The sequence below is a fragment of the Nicotiana sylvestris genome, chromosome 7 (genome assembly GCF_000393655.2).
Source record: "Nicotiana sylvestris chromosome 7, ASM39365v2, whole genome shotgun sequence".
Taxonomy (NCBI): Eukaryota; Viridiplantae; Streptophyta; class Magnoliopsida; order Solanales; family Solanaceae; genus Nicotiana; species Nicotiana sylvestris.
This window is the reverse complement of record NC_091063.1, coordinates 164,742,341-164,762,493: the sequence shown is the minus strand read 5'-3', so window position 1 is coordinate 164,762,493 and position 20,153 is coordinate 164,742,341. Positions and strand designations below refer to the sequence as shown.

Sequence of the window (20,153 nt, the reverse complement as noted above, 5' to 3'; positions counted from 1 at the left end):
TGATGATGGGACAGATGACGACACAGATGATGCAGACCAGACCGAGCCAGTAGGTGCCTTCAATGCAATTGTTAGCTCCATTTCTGAGGCCTTAGCGGGAACCAGTGCTGGCATCCGTAAGAAGAAGGACCCTTGCCCAAGCACCAAGAAAGGGAAAAAGAAGGCGGATAAGAAGAATCCTCCTAAACAAGAGAGGACTTTAATGTTCGTTGAGATGAAGGTAAATGGCAAGCCCATTCGGGCGATGATAGACACGGGTGCTACCCACAACTACTTAGCCTCGACCCAGGTGGAGCGCCTTGGTCTAGTTGTAGGAAAGGGCAGATGTAGTGTCAAAGCTATCAACTCACCTCCTCAGCCAGTGGGTGGGATAGCCAAAGAAGTACCAGTGAAGCTTGGCCCTTACGAAGGAAAATTCAACCTGCGCGTGGTGATCATAGATGACTTCGAGTTGATAGTTGGATTGGAATTCCTGAGGCAAACCAACACCATACATGTACCATATGCTGACATGTGACTGATGATGGGAGCAAACGGGACCAAGCCCTGCATTATCCCGTGCATGCCCACGAAGATGGCCGTTGAAAACATCTCGGCCTTGTAGTTGAAGAAGGGGGTCAAAAGACATGAACCTACGTTCCTGGCAACCCTCTGCACTGAAGATGTAGAACGCTCCTCGGGTCCCATTCCTGAGCCCGTGAAGGAGCTACTACTAGAGTTTGAAGATGTCATGCCACAAGACATGCCAAAGCGACTACCGCCTAGGCGCACTGTGGACCATGAAATTGAGCTGGTGTCGGGCGCGAAGCCACCCGCCCGGGCGCCTTACAGAAGGTCACAACCTAAACTCACCGAGCTTCGGAGACAATTGACGGAAATGCTAGACACAGGGATCATCGTGCCCTCCAAATCCCCATACGGGTCCCCTGTGATATTCCAAAAGAAACATGATGGCAGTCTACGACTCTGTGTGGACTATCGGGCTCTAAACAAAATTACTGTGAAGAACAAGTACCCTATTCAGCTAATGGCAGACTTATTCGATAGACTGGGTGGTGCGACGGTGTTCACCAAAATAGACCTGAAGACAGGTTATTGGCAAGTTCGGATTGCAGAGGGTGATGAGCACAAGATGGCCTGTGTGACAAGATATGGGTCATACGATTTCCTGGTTATGCCATTCGGCTTGACTAACGCCCCAGCTACGTTTTGCACTTTGATGAACCAAGCCTTCCGAGAGTACATTGATGAATTCGTGGTCGTCTACTTGGATGAAATTGTGGTATATAGCCAAACATTGGAGGAACACCTGATGCACTTGCGGAAGGTCCTAGCTCGATTGCGGGAGCATGAACTATATGCGAAGCTATCTAAGTGCTCATTTGCTCAAAAGCAAATTGACTTCCTCGGACATGTCATCGAGGAAGGGCGGATCAAGATGGACCAGCAGAAGATTCAGGCAATCACAGATTGGTCGCCGCCTAAGGATATCCACGCCTTGAGGGCGTTCCTTGGTCTATGCAATTTCTATCGGCGATTTGTGAAAAACTACTCCCTCATTGTAGTACCATTGACAGAACTCCTCAAGAAGGTCACGCCTTGGGAATGGGACCCAAGCGAGCGGAGGCCTTCAACGCATTGAAAGCGGCTATGTCTAGTAGCCCCGTCTTGGCCCTTCCTGATCTGGCCAAGCCATTCGAAGTACAAACAGATGCATCTGACTATGCCCTCGATGGAGTCTTGCTACAAGAAGGGCATCCTGCAGCGTACGAGAGTCGGAAGCTGAAAGATGCAGAACGGCGCTATGCCGCCCATGAGAAAGAATTATTGGCTGTCGTCCACTGTTTGCGCCTTTGGAGGCACTATATCTGCTGGGGACCCCGTTTGTGGTCAAGACAGACAACACAGCTGTTAGCCATTTCATGACCCAGCCGAAGTTGAATGATCGACAGGCCAGGTGGCAGGAACTCTTAGCTGAATTCCACTTCAACCTGGAGTACCGAAGTGGGAAAACCAATCATGTTGCTGATGCGCTCAGTCGGAGAGCTGATCTAGCATCGGTGTGCCTACTCACCACCCTAAGGGGGAGCGAAGTAGCCACCTCCATCAAGGACCAGATACAGGATTTACTCATCAAGGATCCTGCTGCACAGTATTTGGTTGATTTGGTAGGACAGGGCAAGACTCGCCAGTTCTACATGGAAGATGGTTTTCTAAAAGTGAAAGGGAACCGACTTTATGTTCCTAAAGGAGGAGATCTGCGAAGGACTCTTCTGGCTGAATGTCATGATACTCTGTGGGTGGCCATCCTGGTGAGGAACGCACCATGGCGTTACTTCGCCGTGCATATTATTGGCCTCAAATGGCCGATGACGTTGCTCAATATGTGAAGTCTTGTCTAGTATGCCAGAAGGACAAGTCGGACCGCTTAACACAAGCGGGACTCTTGGAACCACTAGCTGTCCCAAAGAGACCTTGGGAAAGCGTTTCCCTGGATTTCATCACCAGATTGCCCAAGGTCGGAGATCTAACAACTATCTTGGTTGTGGTAGATCGGTTTTCCAAGTATGCTACCTTTATTGCTGCCCCACAATATATATCAGCAGAAGATACAGCTCGACTCTTCTTCTCTCATGTCGTCAAATATTGGGGCCTGCCCAAAGACATTGTTAGTGATCGCGACTCACGCTTCACTAGTAACTTTTGGACCCAACTCTTTAAGTGTCTTGGGTCGAAGCTGAATCACAGCTCAAGTTTTCATCCGCAATCTGATGGCCAGACGGAGCGGTTCAATGGTATGTTGGAGGAATATTTGCGTCATTTTGTAACCGGATCGCAGAAGAATTGGGTGAAGCTTCTGGATGCTGCTCAACTGTGTTTCAATTCACAAAAGAGCTCTAGTACAAACAAAAGCGCTTTTGAAATTGTTACCGGACAGCAACCGCTACTCCCACACACAGTCAATGCACCAAATATGTCTAAATCTCCTCGAGCTGCTAGCTTCTCTAAAGAGTGGAAGCAAAATTTGGAGATAGTGCGGAGCTATCTTGTCAAGGCTCAAAAGCGGATGAAGAGGCATGCTGATCAGAATCGTCGCTTTGTTGAATACCAAGTAGGAGACAAAGTGATGGTCAAAATTCCAAAACGTTACTTATTTGCAGGGGTCCATGACCCTCGCTTATTGCAAAAATATATTGGACCCTTGTCCATTGAAAGGCGTATTGGGAAAGTTGCATACCGGGTGGATACCCCAGCTTGGTGGAAAATTCATCCTGTTTTTCATGTCAGCCTCCTGAAACCTTTTCGGGAAGATACAGAGGATCCTTCAAGGAGCCAGCTCACAATACCCAGTATTCGAGGGCCCAATTCAACCGGGAAAAGGCATATTGAAGCTATCCTTGATGATAGAGTGATTCATGCCTCAAGGAAAGATCACCAAGAGTTCTTAGTGAAATGACAGGTCTGTGATGCAGAGGAGAACACTTGGGAGAGGAGAATAAACCTCAAAGCCTACAAGAGCCTAATTGAAGATTATCTTGCAAGTAAGGCGCCGAGGACGTCGCCAACTCAGGTGGGGGAGAATGTCATGGGCGGCTTTCCAGCCGTGCCCCATGACCCCTTGGGCGCGCCCCGTGGCGTCCTAGCAAGCCTTCCAATGCCTAGCGCCACGGACGGCCCCGTGGTCTTGGTCGCGCCAAGTGACAAGCGCGCATGTGCCTCTGTCGCCCCACCGATATCCCTCGCCAGCGCCCAACCGCAGGCAGATGCCAACAGCGCCGCGCGCGCAGACAATGCCGCGCGCGCAGATCCTGATGCCAAAGACTATGCTGCCGACAACGGCCATGTTTTCTGCCTTATAGCAAACTAAGTCTTTTTCATTGTAAATATAGAGTAGTTTTATTCCATGTAATTTCATTATGTTTCTCTAGCTTAATCAAGTCTAGTCTTGTAGCTTTGGATTATTTTTTTTAAGCATTATTAAGGGGGACCAAACAATCAAAACTTTCTAGCAAGCAAACAATTCTCTGTACTGGTGTCTCTCCCCCTCGACACCGCATTTCCTTTCTGTAATAGCTTTCATTAATGCAATCAAGCTTTCTTTCATTCTCAATTCTCATTCCTGTTCTCTCAATTTCTCTTGACATTGGTTTTCCCGTACGGCACTGACAATCTAGTCTAGCGTACGGAGGGGACCTCAGTTGGCGGACAGCAACTGCACTGACATCAGTTGCTTAGCCTTACGTCGCCCTTCCAAGGAATCTCAGGAAGGCGCCGCGTAACAGTAAGTATGAACAAATTCAGACTGTGAAACTGCGAATGGCTCATTAAATCAGTTATAGTTTGTTTGATGGTATCTACTACTCGGATAACCGTAGTAATTCTAGAGCTAATACGTGCAACAAACCCCGACTTCTGGAAGGGATGCATTTATTAGATAAAAGGTCGACGCGGGCTTTGCCCGTTGCTGCGATGATTCATGATAACTCGACGGATCGCACGGCCATCGTGTGTTAAATATTTGAAGGAGACCAAAAGTGAAAAAACTTTTGGCAAACATACAGGACTAAAACTGCTCAGGAGTATATCTAAGGAACTATTTTAAACCTAACCCCAAACATAAGGGCCCCTTCTGTCCTTTTCTCTAAATGAATCAATAGTACTTTGGGGTCATCATTCAAACAGTCTTTAGAATTTTGATGTTAGGTCCTTTATATTTTAGGATTCTTGCTTATTTAGAATCTTTGCAGTTATTATTACTTGCTTCACCCTTCCATCTATTCATCTTCTCGAGAAAATCTTTTCTCTTAAGTCTCCATGTTCCCAAGTTCCTATCTGCTTTTCACTTGGCTTTTTTCACAAAGCCAACAGTTTCTAGTAGCATTGCATGGTTTTCAGTTTATTAAAAGGATCAATAATAGTGACAAACTCTAGATGCACAGCTATAAAGGAAGTTCTCACTGATCTGGGTTGTAGGAACGTAAACTGTAAAACTACACAAGTATATTTCCATCTAGGTTTCAGTTTATTTCCATCTCTTCGCACCAGTCTCAACCAAAATTTATGAAGACAGAATTAGCAAAGATGACAAGGGGATCTCTGGAACTTAAACATGATTTTGAAAGAGTTAAATAAGGGCAGAAATCTCTCCTGACCAGGTAACTTCTTCAAGGATGTATACGAATTAGAAATTGTTAGTTTCCTTCCAAACTCAACAATTTATTTCCACACCCACAAATTACTTGATCCTCAAAAAAAGTTATTTTCTCAGTTTAAAAAATTATCTAGAACTATGCACCTTGACAAAAGAAACAAAAACAAAAGTGAAAGGAAAAAGGAATGGGACAGGAGGAAAAATAGGGAAAAAAGGGTAAACAAATATTAAAATGTGGGTATATTGTCATCATAGCAAGTTTTTTCTCTTTTCTTAAGTATCATTATAGCATCCATATTCTTGACAAAGTTATGAGCAGAGGGAGACAGGAAGATAGAAGTAGCAAATAATGGACGAAGGAAGCAAGAGCAGTGTTTGTGCAAGATATCCTACCTCTTTTGGTCTTTTTATAGAAATGCAGCCAGACAGATCTCTTATAAGGTTGATCCACTTCTCATTTTCACTTTGCTCTCCATCTCGCGCAAGAATCTGATCATACAACAGAATCCTTATCATCAAAACCATCTTTAAAAAGGTCAATTATTTAAGGAAGATTTCCAAAAATGTAGTCTGAAAAATCTTCACCTTTCCCATTTCCAGATCACCAACACATTCACAGAATGCTTGAAATGCAGCCAGTAGAGCGCTAGATATAGTAGGGAACAGGTGAGGTAACTGTAATAGGTACATCAAATAACATGCTTTTGAAATTTTTAATAACCATGTATAAAAAGTGAGTTTTCTGGAACACTACCGCAGTGGTTCTAGTTCACCAGTACTAGCTAAGCCATGACAGCTGCCCAGGTGAAGCGTTAGTGTCGCAAGAACAGAAGCATAACTTTGCTCAACTGCTTTTTTACCAACTTTACCACCACCCCTGATGAATTGGAAGAAAAAAAATGATAGGGCAACAAATTCAGCAGGAAAGAAAAGGAAAAAGACAATGCAATTGGAAATAATACCTAAAAAAAGCAGTAAGAGCAACAATAGCTGCTCTTGCAATATTATCGTCTACAATACTATCAACTGCATGCCCAGAACTTTCATCGTGACCCAGATCCCCTTCAAGAGGAGGCATCTGATTGATGACAGACATAACATGGTCCAGAAACGTGAATGAAAGTACTGAATGTTGTGAGAACACCTATTCAAGACAAGTAGAAATTGGCAATTAGTGGCAATTCAACTCAGATAAATGAAACTAGAACATCGATGAAGAAGAGAAATAAGTCGGATAATATAGCCTATACTAAAGCTTCTTTTTAATAAGGAGCATATAATAAAGTTTCTTGTAAAGCATGATCATGTAAAATTTAGATTTTAGGATATATGGGCAAAACCAAGATGATTTTGTTGTCCCCTATTCTAGCATTCTTCTTTCTTTCATGGCATAGGTTCTCGTCATTAGTGTTATGAACAAAAGGTTTGACATCATTGAGGATCTCGGATTTCCCCAATGACATATAAGCAGGAAGAGAAGAATTTTTAAATTGATCAGTTTGTCCCACATCGACTGTGGAGGGATGGGAAGGTCACTTTATATAGGCCTGAGCAATCCTCACCTCATGAGCTAACTTTTGGGATTAAGTTAGGTCCAAGTTCCATTTCTTATCATGGTACTAGAGCCCGACCTATCCCAACTCTTGGTTTACCCGATGTCGGGCCTCCATATTATGTCCCGCATTGTCTAAAAAGGGATGGGAAGGTCTCTGTATATAGTCTTGGGTGAACCTCACCTCTTGAACTAGCTTTTGGAGTTGAGTAAAGCCCAAGGTTTATTTCTTATCAAAAGCAACATAAGCTAGGAAGAGTAAATCTCAAAACACTATAAAACAATACATTTCTAAAAAGGGGAAAGCTCCAAGGTGTGGAGTTCCCTCTAAAAGTAATTAACTTCAGTTAACACTTCAAATAAAAGAGAGTAAAGGGCCACGCATAAGAACATATTGATTCATTTCGAATGCGCCATTCATGGTGCTACCGTAGAAAATACTTTATTTGAAGACGGTGGTCATTTCGACCCTTGTTCATGACCTTTACCAGTCAGAATTCCTAAGGACCAGCTATGTAATTATACTCATATAATAATCTAACCATAAAACTACCATTAAAAATGGTTATGATCATACATTTGGCTAAAATAACCCAAAATCTTTTAATAATTGTCCGGCCACATAAGCTTTCCTAAATGAAATGAGGTAGCAACATAAGTTGCTGTACTTTTTATCTCACATACACAGTTCAATAAAGTACTTCTGTGTGTCTCGCCAGATTAAATATGAGGTCCTGAATCTAAATGACTCGTCTTTTGGATGTTCTTTGGGTAGAGGTTTAGTAAAATTTTGGAGCCTCACTGAGTGATGTAATTTCATCAAGCCATGTGAAGATCTTTAGCACCTTTTGAAATTGCACAACATTGAATTATTTTCTTGTTCTTACACTGAATGTTACAAAAACTGATCACCCATTTGTCAATGAGAAGAACCAATTCAAGGACTATCCGAATGCCAATTCTACCAGCTCCTGCGCGAATGATATAATCAGTTAACTGCCTTAATCCCAAACTAGTTCCAGGGATATGCTAAAGGATGGAAATAATGATCCTCCATTTATTCATTAGAACCAACATAAAAACCAGCCTCAGTACCTGATTCAACGAGTTGCAGTTTACTTAATCATGCAGAGTATGTCAATGTGCTTTAATTTTTCAAGAACATAAAAGTTGATGTATGAGAAGACAATATTTTTCATACTTCTATGTGGCTATCTTGTAACTAGTCCTTCATATTCAGTTTTATTACTTACATTCTGTTGAATATTTCCTCCCTTTTTTGTGTACTTTACTTACAGTTCCTCCTATTTGCTACCCAGTTCCATTCCTTGATCATTGATGCTTCAACTATTTTCTATGGCGCGTTGCAGATTAATTCTACCACACATCAAGGCAGATCTGAAGAATGAAAAACATGCCACCAGACAACAGATTAGGATACTCACATGGAAGGCATCCTGTATTGGCCACCCACCCCGTAATCTAGATATATCTTTTGTGGCTATGTCCTTTCTTGCAGCAGCTAAAACTTCGTTGAAAACAATTCTTGAGCTTGTGTTCTCCGCAAGGGAACATATCTTCTCACAGTTAAAGAAAAGATTGATGGCAACCAACACACTATAACACTACAAAAATGCAACGAAAACATAGCGCATCGGCTAATAAGGGAATCGGAAAAATTGATAATCTAGCCATAACGTGTAAACATATTCTATTCAGTGGTTAAAAAGAAATTGCCGCAAAGATACAGCACCAAGAGCTTCCTGACGTAAATACTTCTCAGTCACATGAATTACTGCTGAGAGCAATGATTGTGTTGTTCTGTTGGCATAAAAATATAAACCAAAGTTAAACAGAAACCTTGTCAATCCTCGGAAGAAAAGTTGAATTAACTACTTCAGTCAGTATCAATGCTAGTTTAAGATTGGTTTGGCTGAGAATACCTTGCAATATCTGTCTCATTCAGTGCATTCCCTCTCTTTGTAACAAACTCATTAACTGCTTGGATTGCACCTTCTGCAGATTGCTTGATCTTGTCACATATAGCACCTGAGCAACCATGCAAAGCTGCAGCAAGCTGCACATATTGGAATAACATGAGCCTACAGATAACACGTAACTGGCCAGCACTTTATAACAAGCTAAATGATACCTCATCCTTTGTCAGCAATATGCAAACAGAAGAAACAACCCTGTTAAACACCTCTGATGGATCAATTGAAGCATCCTGAAAATATGAATGAGTTCAGAAGCAAAGAGCTTTATACACTGAAGACGCAAAGTGAAGTAAAATACTAAGGTATTACAGCGCGCTCTCATTAAATACTTAGGTATCACACTGTTCTGTCATTTTATTATTCTTTCAGCAGGCAAAGATTTACAAAGAAGAAAAAGAAAAAAACAAAAGGAAGCATTCGGAAAACTCACACTTCGTAGAATAGCTATAACATCCTCAAGGGAAGACAAAGCACCATAGGATGATTCAATGTCATTGCTGAAACCAGAATTTGCAGGCCTTGGAAGTGATAGAGATATACTGAAATATAGATGAAGGATCTGCCAGAAGAAAAACATCAAATCTGTTAGATGCAAAGAAACGAAAAACAGAAGAAAAAAAAAATATGCATGCCAATCACATAGGCCACTTAGATTCGTTGGAAAATATCGAAGCTTGCCTGAACAGAAAGTTTTCGGACTTCAGAACTTGTATCCACAGATCGTGGAAGATACATCATTGTACGCTCTCCCAAGCGCAAAGCATCACGGCTTGGTAAAGCAAATGCAGCTGGTATCAAGGAAAAAGAATTAGGTCAGTAGAAAAAATCTAATATGAAATCTATGCAAAAGAAAGGCACTTACAAGGCAAATTAGATAAGGTGTGATGTAAAGCACGGTCAGTTTTCTCTCTGTGGGTGCAAGTTCCCCGACATCCTAGTGCACAGTATCCACTGATACAGATCATCCGAAACTTGAAAAGTAGCTCATGAGCTGCAAGACACCCTCTTTTCCTCTGGTAGTCCAAAGAAGAGGAAACATACAGATCGACCTTTCTCAATATGTGCAATAATTGCTCTGCTCGACTTCTTCCATCCTCTCCACTAATTATGAGAAAGCAACAGAAACATCAGTTGAGAGAAAAAAACCAATCATAATGCATGGCCTGCGGTCTACTTGACTGCAATTAATGCATACATTCATGTCCTCCTGTACCAAGAAGCCATCCAAGCACAGCAAGAAAGTTTCACACACACAGACATAATCATGGATAAATCTTCTTATCTAATCTTCCACTATTGAAGTTATTGCCGAACAGCTTTATACGCGTCTCATTCTACAGAATAACAGCGTGCAGCTCTGCTTTCTAAAAATTCTCCAAACCTTCTTCTGCATTTTGATGAGCACAATTTTCAATCTAAACTGAAAAGTTGTAGATATTAAAAAAGTTGATGGGCAGTTTAGACAACTTGACTGACACGACCTGCAAGTTTGTCCTTTCCCAAAGGCTCAAGCTATTCATTTTTCATTCTGGGAACATATACTCACGATTCTGATCTTCTAAAAAGTACTCCCTCTATCTCATTTTATGTGACGCACTTTAACTGAGAACGGAGTTTAAGCAAGAAAGAAAGACTTTTGAAACTTATGGTCTAAAACAAGTTTGTTGCTATAAATCATTTCACTAGGCGTAAAATGGGAAGTTTAAAGTTAAATTGTTTCTAAATATAGAAAGATATCATTCTATTTGGGACAGACTAAAAAGAAAAGTGCATTACATAAATTGGGATAGAGGATGTATTTAAGATCTGGGCTTAAAGGAACGTTACACTTAAATGAAAAGAACCGTAGGATGTAGATTTCTTCAATTATGTGTATCAAGCTCATAAGAAATATCTTCATTCAACTAGGAACAAGAGAATTTGCCTCACCTAAGCTTCACACTAATTTTTGCCATTGCCAGAATCTCAGGGCTAATCAAAGCACCATAGCAAAGAAAATCGGTTTTATTTCACAATAAAGCTGCAGGATTCAATTTTGGCTATTTTAAAAAGAAACTGCAGTACTCCTTTGACAAAAATGTCAAGATAGTAGGTAGAAACAATGCTGTGGCAACCTTCCCCATTCCCCAAAGACTGGAGGGTGAGAGAACCCATCAATTGTTCAGCTTTCGGGATACAACAGATTTAGCATGTGTAACCTCTAAGCAGATAGAGACCTATACATAGGCTACAAAGTGGCAGGGACGAGAACTTGGATTCAGTATGGCCTCTCTGTAGATACAAACATATCTTAACTGTACGAGACTGGTATTACCATATTCTATCAATTGGATCAATTAGACTGTACTTGTCAAATATTGGCGAACGGTCATCACGAGTATCAAATATATTTACCATCCAAAAGTTGTAATTTTAATCTCATAATGTACTGTTGCCAAGTATATAATCGAGGATATGCATGTCATTGTCTTCTGCACAACCAACGAAAATAGATTTATGTACGTTGTGCATGATTCACTTTTTTTCTTTAGAAACAACTCCGTATTCTTTATTTGTTAATGCATTGATTAAATTAGACTTCAAAGTCGTTTTTGTAACTTTCGCAATATTTCGTAAGAAAAGTTACTTTCTTGGGGCAATTCAACTATAGCTAGTTTCATTTATTGAATATGCAACATGAATTAGTCTGATTGGTTTGATAATTAAGTGAAGAGATTATCTCCATAAGTAATTAAGCAGCTGCTACACATAAGAATATAGCTTAATTTAACCAAAAAAAATAATTAAAAAGACAAGTTAACCAGAGAGGGAAGTACCTTGTAATGAGTATTGTACATAGAAGAGTAATCAGGTTGCCAATAAGGGGGTCGATAACATCAGCAGGCTCATTAGGCAAGCCAAAAAATCCAACTGTGGCCTGCCAAGTGAAAAATGATGTTAAGAGGACAAACAAATCACGACCACCTCACGGATGAAGAAGCTAAACGCAATCACCTTCATAACAAGGTTTCTTGTTTCAGTAGTCAGTTTTGGCTCTACGGAAACCAGAGTAGTGCAGGCACTTAAAGCAAACGACTGCAATTCAAAAACCAATTTCCAAAACAAGGAGGAAATTAGAGTAATTTACATTCCATTCACCATCTTGGTGTCTGGTTTTATTATATCAATACGATCTGTTGATATCATAAAAGTGGGTTATCCTGATGAAGATAAGTGAAATGGCATTGAGCAGAGAAATCATAGGCAATACACAAACCTGAGTGCGCAGATGCTCAGTGTTGGATTCAGAAAATCCATCCCCCTCATCGCTGCCCATTAATGTTAATATATAATCAAGTAACTGGTCTCTTCTTTTCAGGGGGAATGATATACCACTTTCAGCTGCATTTATCACTGCCTGACCTAAAGCACAATGATACACACATAAGCACCACTTTCAGCTGCATTTATCACTGCCTGACCTAAAGCACAATGATACACTCAAAAAATCCTGTAGTTTAATCAACACCATGCTCACTTTTATTTACATCAAATATGTGGAAATGATTGCTGCTGCAATGATAATCATCATCAGCAGCAGCAGCAACACCTTAATTCCAAAGCGAATAATATATTTTTTTTGGATAACCATGGTGAATCATGACATGCATATCCTCATGGTGAAGCAGCAACACCTTAATATATTTTTCTGGACCAGCTTGTGTGCACCCAGACTAATTCCACGAGGGACCTGCTACCTCCCCCCAACACAGGTACCAGGTAACTTTGTCCACCAAGGATTCAACAAATGGGAAGAAGTCACATGGTATTTTTGCCCCCACTCCGCTGGAATTTGAACCCGAGACCTCATGGTTCTCAACCCACTTCATTGACCTCTAGGCCACACATCTATTTGTCATATTTAATCTTGCCCAATCTTGTATGACCGCACATCCATCTTAGCATTCGCTTCTTTGCAACACTCATCTAGTGGATGTATTGGCCCAATATTCCCTCCCGTATAATATTGGTGGACTTACTCTTGTGGATGTGACAGACTCTCTATTACCAGAATGAAGTTGCCTAATTGACTTGGTTAATAAAGGAACTAGTTAATCATATATTTTAAATTTGTGATATATGCAAGAAAACTACTTTTGTATTTCATTTTAGAAAACTAACATTGAATATAGGAAAAAATTTAATCAAGAATAAGCAAATAAATTTGAAGTTAATTTTGTAAGCATAGATAGAATTATTTAAGCCTTCCTCATTTCTTACTCGGAAAAATAAAACTAGGTTATACAACTTCTTTTCTTAATTGTTAAAACTATTTTACAACTTGTTCTGTAAAATAAAATATATTACTAGAAGGTGAACAAAATGAAATCTATGATAACAGAACAGAACTCAAAACATACTTCCAATATTTTATTTCTTAACACTTTGACACTAATTTATTTTAATATAATACCTGGTGTTATCAAACTTTTGGGTAAGATGACCAGTATCTATTCATTGTTCTAAGTTTTACAACCACATGGACTACATGCAAGCTAGAATATATAAGAAACTGAAAAGTTGTTGATATGGAAAACATATTCCATTACCGCAGCAAAATTGGAATCCATACAAACCTAATAAATCAATCGCTGTGATGACAGCCTGCTTAGCTGTAGGATGGCGGACATGAAGAAGTCGTGACAGCACATTGGTCCCCTGTAAGGAATACAGCAGCCATATAGTTCGAAAAATTATATTCCAGAGCTGATTATGCAATGCGCTAAAAAATGAACTTAAGAAAAAACTTGCACCTATTGACAAGAATAAGCTTATAATACATGGAACCCAAAAGATCAAAAAATTCATATTCTGATAAAGGATGAAAATAGCAGATCTGGGGAAACGACAATATTACATACCACTAGTGCATCTATTCTGGCTTCAATAACAGTTGAGGGAGCATATTTTGCAGCATATCCATACATTAGCGCCAAAGCAGCATGGATATCATCAGATTCTTCCATTTTACCTCTATCCGAGAAAAATGATAGAATTCTGCAGCAATAAAATCTTCACAATTCTTACAATACTCTAGATGCAATACCGAGAAAATAACAATGGTAGTACACAGTTGCCACAAGCTCGTCTGTCAAAGTGACTATTGCTATCTATTACCAAATTGACACAAAATGAGTTGTTACTCTGTAAGAGAATTGCATGACACAGCAGAAGACGTTCCAACTTCTTAATTATAAGGAGGAGGATATACTTTTTATAGGGCTGCCATGCTGCTACTTTTTTTCTTTTTCTATTCTTTTAATTTAGACGGACATATCAGTTCATTTATTTTGATTTCCTAGTTTTCCGTAGTTGGTAACACCCAGTGTTGTGAAACGCGCTCGCTTCAGCGCTTTAAGCATGAAGCGAAGCGAGGCGGCCACTGTGTCGCTTCTGTAGGTTGAAGCGTAACAGGTAGGTTGAAGCGTCCGCTTTTGCCAAAAAAGCGAGAAGCCCTAGCGAAGCGAGAAGCGACGGAAGCGCTCGCTTTTGTCTTTTAAGTCACTGACAAATAACAAAGCTCAGTCATTTTTTACAAAATCAGCGAGCAGCAGAGCAAGCAGCGACTAGGGTTTCAATTTTCAAGCCCCGGTATGTCCGCTTTTGCCAAAAAAGCGAGAAGCGACGGAAGCGCTCGCTTCTGTCTCTTCTGTCTTTTAAGTCACTGACAAATAAAAAAGCTCAGTCATATTTTACAAAATCAGTGAGCAGCAGAGCAAGCAGCGACTAGGGTTTCAATTTTCAAGCCCAGGTATGTCCGCTTTTGCCAAAAAAGTGAGAAGCCCTAGCAAAGTAAGAAGCGACGGAAGCGCTCGCTTCTATCTTTTAAGTCACTGACAAATAAAAAAGCTCAGTCATTTTTTACAAAATCAGCGAGCAGCGGAGCAAGCAGCGGAGCAAGCAGCGACTAGGGTTTCAATTTTCAAGCCCAGGTATGCCTAGCAGCGACTAGGGTATCTCCTCCTCCTCCTCCTCCTCCCCCCTCCTCCTCCTTTTCATTTCGGTGCTTAAAATAGCCGCAAAATGCTGCCAATCTTTTTTCCCTTTAAGTTTTTCTTCGTTTTCTCATTCTCTTCTTCTTCTTCATATTTTTGTTTCAGTTCTTAAAATTGCAGCAAAATGCTTCCAAAAGAAAAAATTTCTTCAATTCATCTTTTGTCCTTAGGCTCACTGCCAATTTTTTAGTATTGGCAGTTACATTTTTTGTATGTAGTTACATGTGTAACGTGTGTTGTCTATGCAGTATTTATTTTAGTATTTTTTTTAATTCCGCTTCACTTCAAAACAGTGAGCGCTTCGCTTCTCGCTTCACGCTTCAAGCGAAAAGAGGCTTGTCGCTTTTCCTCGCTTCACGCTCTTCACAACACCGGTAACACCTTACAACGTGAAACTTGAAGCATCCGACAAACATCATGAACCAGTTTCTACTGGGGAAATAGGTAGATCAGTATTGGGGGCAAACAAGTGTTTTATGATCCTACTTTTGCACGGAAAATTTTATTTTATCGCACATGAGATAAAAGCATATATAAAACAATGAAATAAGTATAATAGTATAGGATGAATCACTACATAACAATTACCATATGCAACTAGGTTTTAGTTGAAGTTATTACTTAATATAATTGTATCATAGATAACTTTGAAAATTGGATTGAGACAGAAATCTTAATTAAGCCACATAAGATCAATCACATCTAGTCCAATTTTCACAGTATCCCCACAATCAGGGGCGGAGCTAGAGTGCTGGGAGAGGGTTCGGTCGAACCCACTAGCTTTGGTTCGAACCCTATATTTGTCTTAAAAAATCCATTGAATATGTATAAATTATTAATTTAGAACCTAGTAACTTAAAACGATTAGAATCCCAAACTCATAAGCTTGAAATCCTGGCTCCGCTTGTGTACATAGTTAGAAAGTTCCAAATGATAAAGGTTATGAAATTCCAGCCCTTCAAGTTGATGAACTTAGTTACCAAGTCTAACATACTACTTGTTAACAGGAACTTTCCTGCCACATTAATAAAATAATTACTTTATCTGAATTACCAATTCTAAAGAAATTTCAGACGACAAGAAGATGCAAAGAACTCAATTAATTCATGGCTCAAACATCACCTTTGGAAGATACTTTGCCCAACATTGTCGAGGATATCTTTCAACTTATCCAGAACTGTGTCTAGGTGTGATGCAGCCACCTATGCAACATTGAATCAGCACACTGTAAGCAAGACAACTCCAATGACTCAAAGTCCATTAGAATTCTATTTCTAACAAATTTGCCAACTAGGAAAAACAATAGTCTGATTTCAAATTAATTACCAATCCCATGGCTTTTGCTAAGCCAAGTCTATTTGTTGGAATCGTAATATTGGCTTGTTTATACATCAGATAAATCTTAGCGCGAACATAGGCTCTGTCATGAACCTTCTGCAGTAAAATTCCAAGACACCTGAAAAGAAATGACGAGCTCTCAAGAAAATCTTTCTTACAAAAGATGGAAATTGCTGGCTAAGCATCAAACCACATAATTTGGTACTATTGCAGAGGCAGGAAGCTATCTAAACATTGTGACAATTGCACTTGAACCGTAACTGAATGGTGAGAAGCAAGGAAGTTTAACTTGCACATTTTAATGGTGCTTCTGTGAGAAGAGAAATCTGCGGTACCTCAACCATAAAGCTGATAATTTTGTCTTCTAGAGATTCTTCCGTTTTTTCTTTTTTGTCTTCAATGCTGGGAAATATATTTTTCAAAGAGGCTCAAATAGTTTTATGGCCTCAAAATTAAAAGCCTTTATTCAGTTTAGAGTGAAGAGGAGCTGCTAGAAGGTGAGATTTGGGAATCCAAAAGGCCCTCCCGAAGAACATGAGGAAGAAAGCTAGGATGAGCCTGCAATTAGTCACGTAGACAACCCATCCTAGACCGAACAAAAAAATTCAAGTAGTAGAATATCTTCTTTTTTTGAGAAGGTAATATTTGTATATTAATAACAAACTACACAAAGGGTGTGTAGTCCCCCATATTTACAAGAATCAAAACAAACTCCTAGTCCTTAGTCTTCTCGTAAGGATTCTAATACATCAAGTAAAAATTGCACGGGGCGCGCTATTTGGTCGCCCCCATTTAACCTTTACTCAATTTTTTAAAAAATTTTAACTTGTACCCACTTTTTAAATAACTTCAGCTCCCTTTCTCCTCCTCCTTCCCCTTTCTCCTCCTCCTTCTAACTTTTACCTTTTATGTAGTACATATTTATTTTTGGTGCTCAGCACACATTGAAACAATTTATGTTTACTTTAAATGTACATCTGTATTCTGTAATATAATACCTTTGAAGTTGTTGTTCTACTCATAATAAGCATTTATTCTGAATACGCTTGTATATTGATAGTTCTTTATCTTTATCAGGTAGGTTTAGAAGGGAACTTGTTTAAAATAAAATTTGAATTCAAGAGTATTAATAATTCAGTAAGCAAGACATAAGTGGAGTTTAAAATTACAAAACGAAAGACAAAAAAGCAGAAGCTGAAGAAGAAAGAAAAGAACTGGAACACACAAGCACTAGAAAGAAAAGAGAACTAAATAACTTCAGCTCTTCGACAGTTACAAAACAAATCTTCAGCTCTAGAGCTGAAGTTATTTAGTTCTCTTTTCTTTCTAGTTGATCAACCGCGAAACACCAAAAACAGTAGTGATTGCCTCAGACTTCAGCTCTAGAGCTGAAGTTTCCCAGTTACAACACAAAAACTTCAGCTCTAAAGCTGAAGCTTACAAACAAAAACTTCAGCTCTAGAGCTGAAGTTCGACATTTACAAACCAAAAATTTCAGCTCTAGAGCTGAACTTCAGGCCCGACTACTAGAATGCTGAAGTTTTGCGTGATTGCCTTGCTACTTCAGCCCCGTATCCTGAAGTTATGCGAAAAAGCGAGTACGCTTGCAATTTTTTTTGCAAAGCGGGCACAAGTTAAAACGTGACACAAAAAGCGGGTATAGATGCAAATATTCAGGTTCTTTTAAGAGAATAAAATAAATTAAAAGACTTCCAAGATAAGATATCCAGCTTTTTGATAAAGATAAGATATGCAGCTTTTATGACAATTTATACGTTGAATTAGCCAAGTGGCATTAAGAAAAATTGATTTAATTGTAGACTTTAATTTATTAGGCATGCACAACGGGATAGCTAATTAAGTGAGAGTAGTAAGAGTAGCATAAAAAGAATTTGCAGTTCCAGGTGATGTTATCAAATTGAAGATAGCTGACATTACCGATGAAGCAATGCAGAGTGCTCATCATCAGGACTATAAAGTTCATATTGCTTTTCAAATGCATTTCCAAGTGATATAACCCAGTCAACATCCTGAATTACATCCAAAGATTCTGCAATAAACTGTCAATAGACAAATTTAGGTCCAATACATATTGAGGCAGGGTGAAACTTTACATCAAGTTGCTGAAAGCTAAACATGAGAAGCACTATCTTAGTGCTGGGTTATTAATGAAATTACCCTTTTACAGCTAAAAAAAAGTTAAAACATAGATGCAATCACAGAATTTCTCGCATAACCGGGAGCTGATAAGTCATTGTTTCCTACAGAAGCAACATGCTTTAAGAGATTGAGAAATGTTTATTGTTCCAAGTAGTGAAAATTACTCATTGCTTTTTGTAGTTTTTTCATGCTTATTCTCTGCGGCAATGTTATTTATGATACAAAGCAACATATCAAGGATCAACAAATCCCCTACACGTCGATCTATGTAGTCTTGAACAATAATTTGAACGTAAAGATAGAGGAGACAAATTTCAATGTTTCAAACATGTGGATAAAGTTACTAGTGCTTACATTGATAATCATGTCATCCCAAGACTCTTGATATGAAGGATCCTGCTTTAAGTCTTCTGTATCACTCACGTATGCCTTCATCTTTGGAATCTAGAGCTTAGCAAACAAGATAACCCATTAAGACAGAGACGAAACTTGTCTCCGTACTACATACAAAAGCAAAGTATCCAATATCTCTTGGGAATACACAGAATTTCTATCCTATTTCAGCCCCCCCTTATGTTACAAATTCTAGAGTTCAGATCTGCATTTTAATTTCCCCCATCGTCCTGAACTATCGTTTTTCTTATCCCTTTATTTACCTTTTGCTAAAACCAATATAAATTTTAGGACATGTTCGCAATATAAGTTCATGGCATTTTGCTTACCTTCTCTTTGCCCCTTTGCCTCACGCCCTAACCGTCCCGTAGCTCCTACGCTATACCTTCCCCCTTCCATGCACCCTTGTTGCACCTTTCCCTGCAAGCCTATGTACTGTTGTCGTTCACCCCTCCACTACCCATTTTACCCGAACCTATTCCGTCCACCTCCATGAAGAGGTTATGGGGGCTGCAAGAGGTGAAGCGGCAGTGTGATGCGATGGTTGATAGGGGCTTAGAAAGAAGAGTCAAGCAACAGTGAGGAGAGTAGGCAAAGGCAGAGAAAGCAGATAAGGAATGAATTGCGTAAACTGCTCTCAACATCTGCTAATTTAACTGGAAAAATAAGTCAAAGGGAAAATCCCAAAATGAACCTAGTCGCAAGACATCAGTCGAGGAACTTCAAAGATTTGGTCTCAACTCTCGAAAGTATGCCAACAGTTTACTCTTGCGAGGGTAAATAAACTAGAAAAAGGATAACTTAGCCAAATAGCAGTAAGTTCAAGTTAAAAAGTGTTACTTTTAGAAGTTCCAATAAACTTAGCCAAATAGCAGTAAGTTCAAGTTAAAAAGTGTTACTTTTAGAAGTTCCAATATAAATAAGATGATCAAACCATAAAACATACACTATAACCCCATAATTTAGGTTGAAAAATACTAAGCAACTTAATAATTTAGCTAATAGTTATCAAAATATTTACAGTGATAATTCAATTTTAGCTAATTAGAAAATAATTAGACCTTCAACATCAACCTTCAATTGTCTGGTTATTCATATAGCGAATAATTTCAATCATAAAACCAGTAAAAAAATTGCTAAAGAATAATAAAGTCAGTTTGTTAACAAATTGCATCTATTTATACCTCATCTTGCCAAAACAAGTTGATGTTCTTTGGAAAGAGCGGTGCCAGATAACACAAGACCTGAAAAAACAAAAGAGAAACGTGTTAAAACCATAAATTAATGTTAGATAGTTATGTGTAAATAGTCCTAGTCCGATATGAAGTAGGAGTAGAATATGTCCTAGTCCCATACGGAGGAGTAGTAGAATATGTCCTAGTCCCATATGTAGTAGGAGTAGAATATGTATTATATGTAGGGCTCATTGTATCATTGTTAAAAATAGATTTTTCTCCCGTGCATTCTCACAAAATTATTATTAGATTTCATAATCATTTGACCTTCATATACAAATAGAGGACCCT

At 39.3% G+C, this 20,153-nt stretch overlaps 1 protein-coding gene across 3 annotated transcripts in view; it reads right to left on the bottom strand.

The window, feature by feature from the left end:
- The window catches only part of LOC104219778 (protein SHOOT GRAVITROPISM 6), a 44,669-nt gene that overhangs the window by 7,403 nt on the left and 17,113 nt on the right, over window positions 1-20,153 (bottom strand). For all 3 annotated transcript variants that reach the window (XM_070152754.1, XM_070152756.1, XM_070152755.1), the window contains 21 exons: window positions 19,812-19,871; window positions 18,589-18,678; window positions 18,013-18,134; window positions 16,063-16,192; window positions 15,859-15,938; window positions 13,603-13,738; window positions 13,318-13,399; window positions 11,958-12,103; window positions 11,696-11,776; window positions 11,518-11,618; window positions 9,564-9,802; window positions 9,380-9,489; window positions 9,132-9,260; window positions 8,857-8,931; window positions 8,648-8,781; window positions 8,453-8,525; window positions 8,150-8,281; window positions 6,115-6,296; window positions 5,907-6,029; window positions 5,738-5,798; window positions 5,546-5,641 (listed from right to left, as the gene is read on the bottom strand). In XM_070152754.1, the coding sequence (XP_070008855.1) occupies window positions 5,546-5,641; window positions 5,738-5,798; window positions 5,907-6,029; window positions 6,115-6,296; window positions 8,150-8,281; window positions 8,453-8,525; window positions 8,648-8,781; window positions 8,857-8,931; window positions 9,132-9,260; window positions 9,380-9,489; window positions 9,564-9,802; window positions 11,518-11,618; window positions 11,696-11,776; window positions 11,958-12,103; window positions 13,318-13,399; window positions 13,603-13,738; window positions 15,859-15,938; window positions 16,063-16,192; window positions 18,013-18,134; window positions 18,589-18,678; window positions 19,812-19,871 (2,382 nt within the window). The remainder of the gene's footprint in view (window positions 1-5,545; window positions 5,642-5,737; window positions 5,799-5,906; window positions 6,030-6,114; window positions 6,297-8,149; window positions 8,282-8,452; window positions 8,526-8,647; window positions 8,782-8,856; window positions 8,932-9,131; window positions 9,261-9,379; window positions 9,490-9,563; window positions 9,803-11,517; window positions 11,619-11,695; window positions 11,777-11,957; window positions 12,104-13,317; window positions 13,400-13,602; window positions 13,739-15,858; window positions 15,939-16,062; window positions 16,193-18,012; window positions 18,135-18,588; window positions 18,679-19,811; window positions 19,872-20,153) is intronic.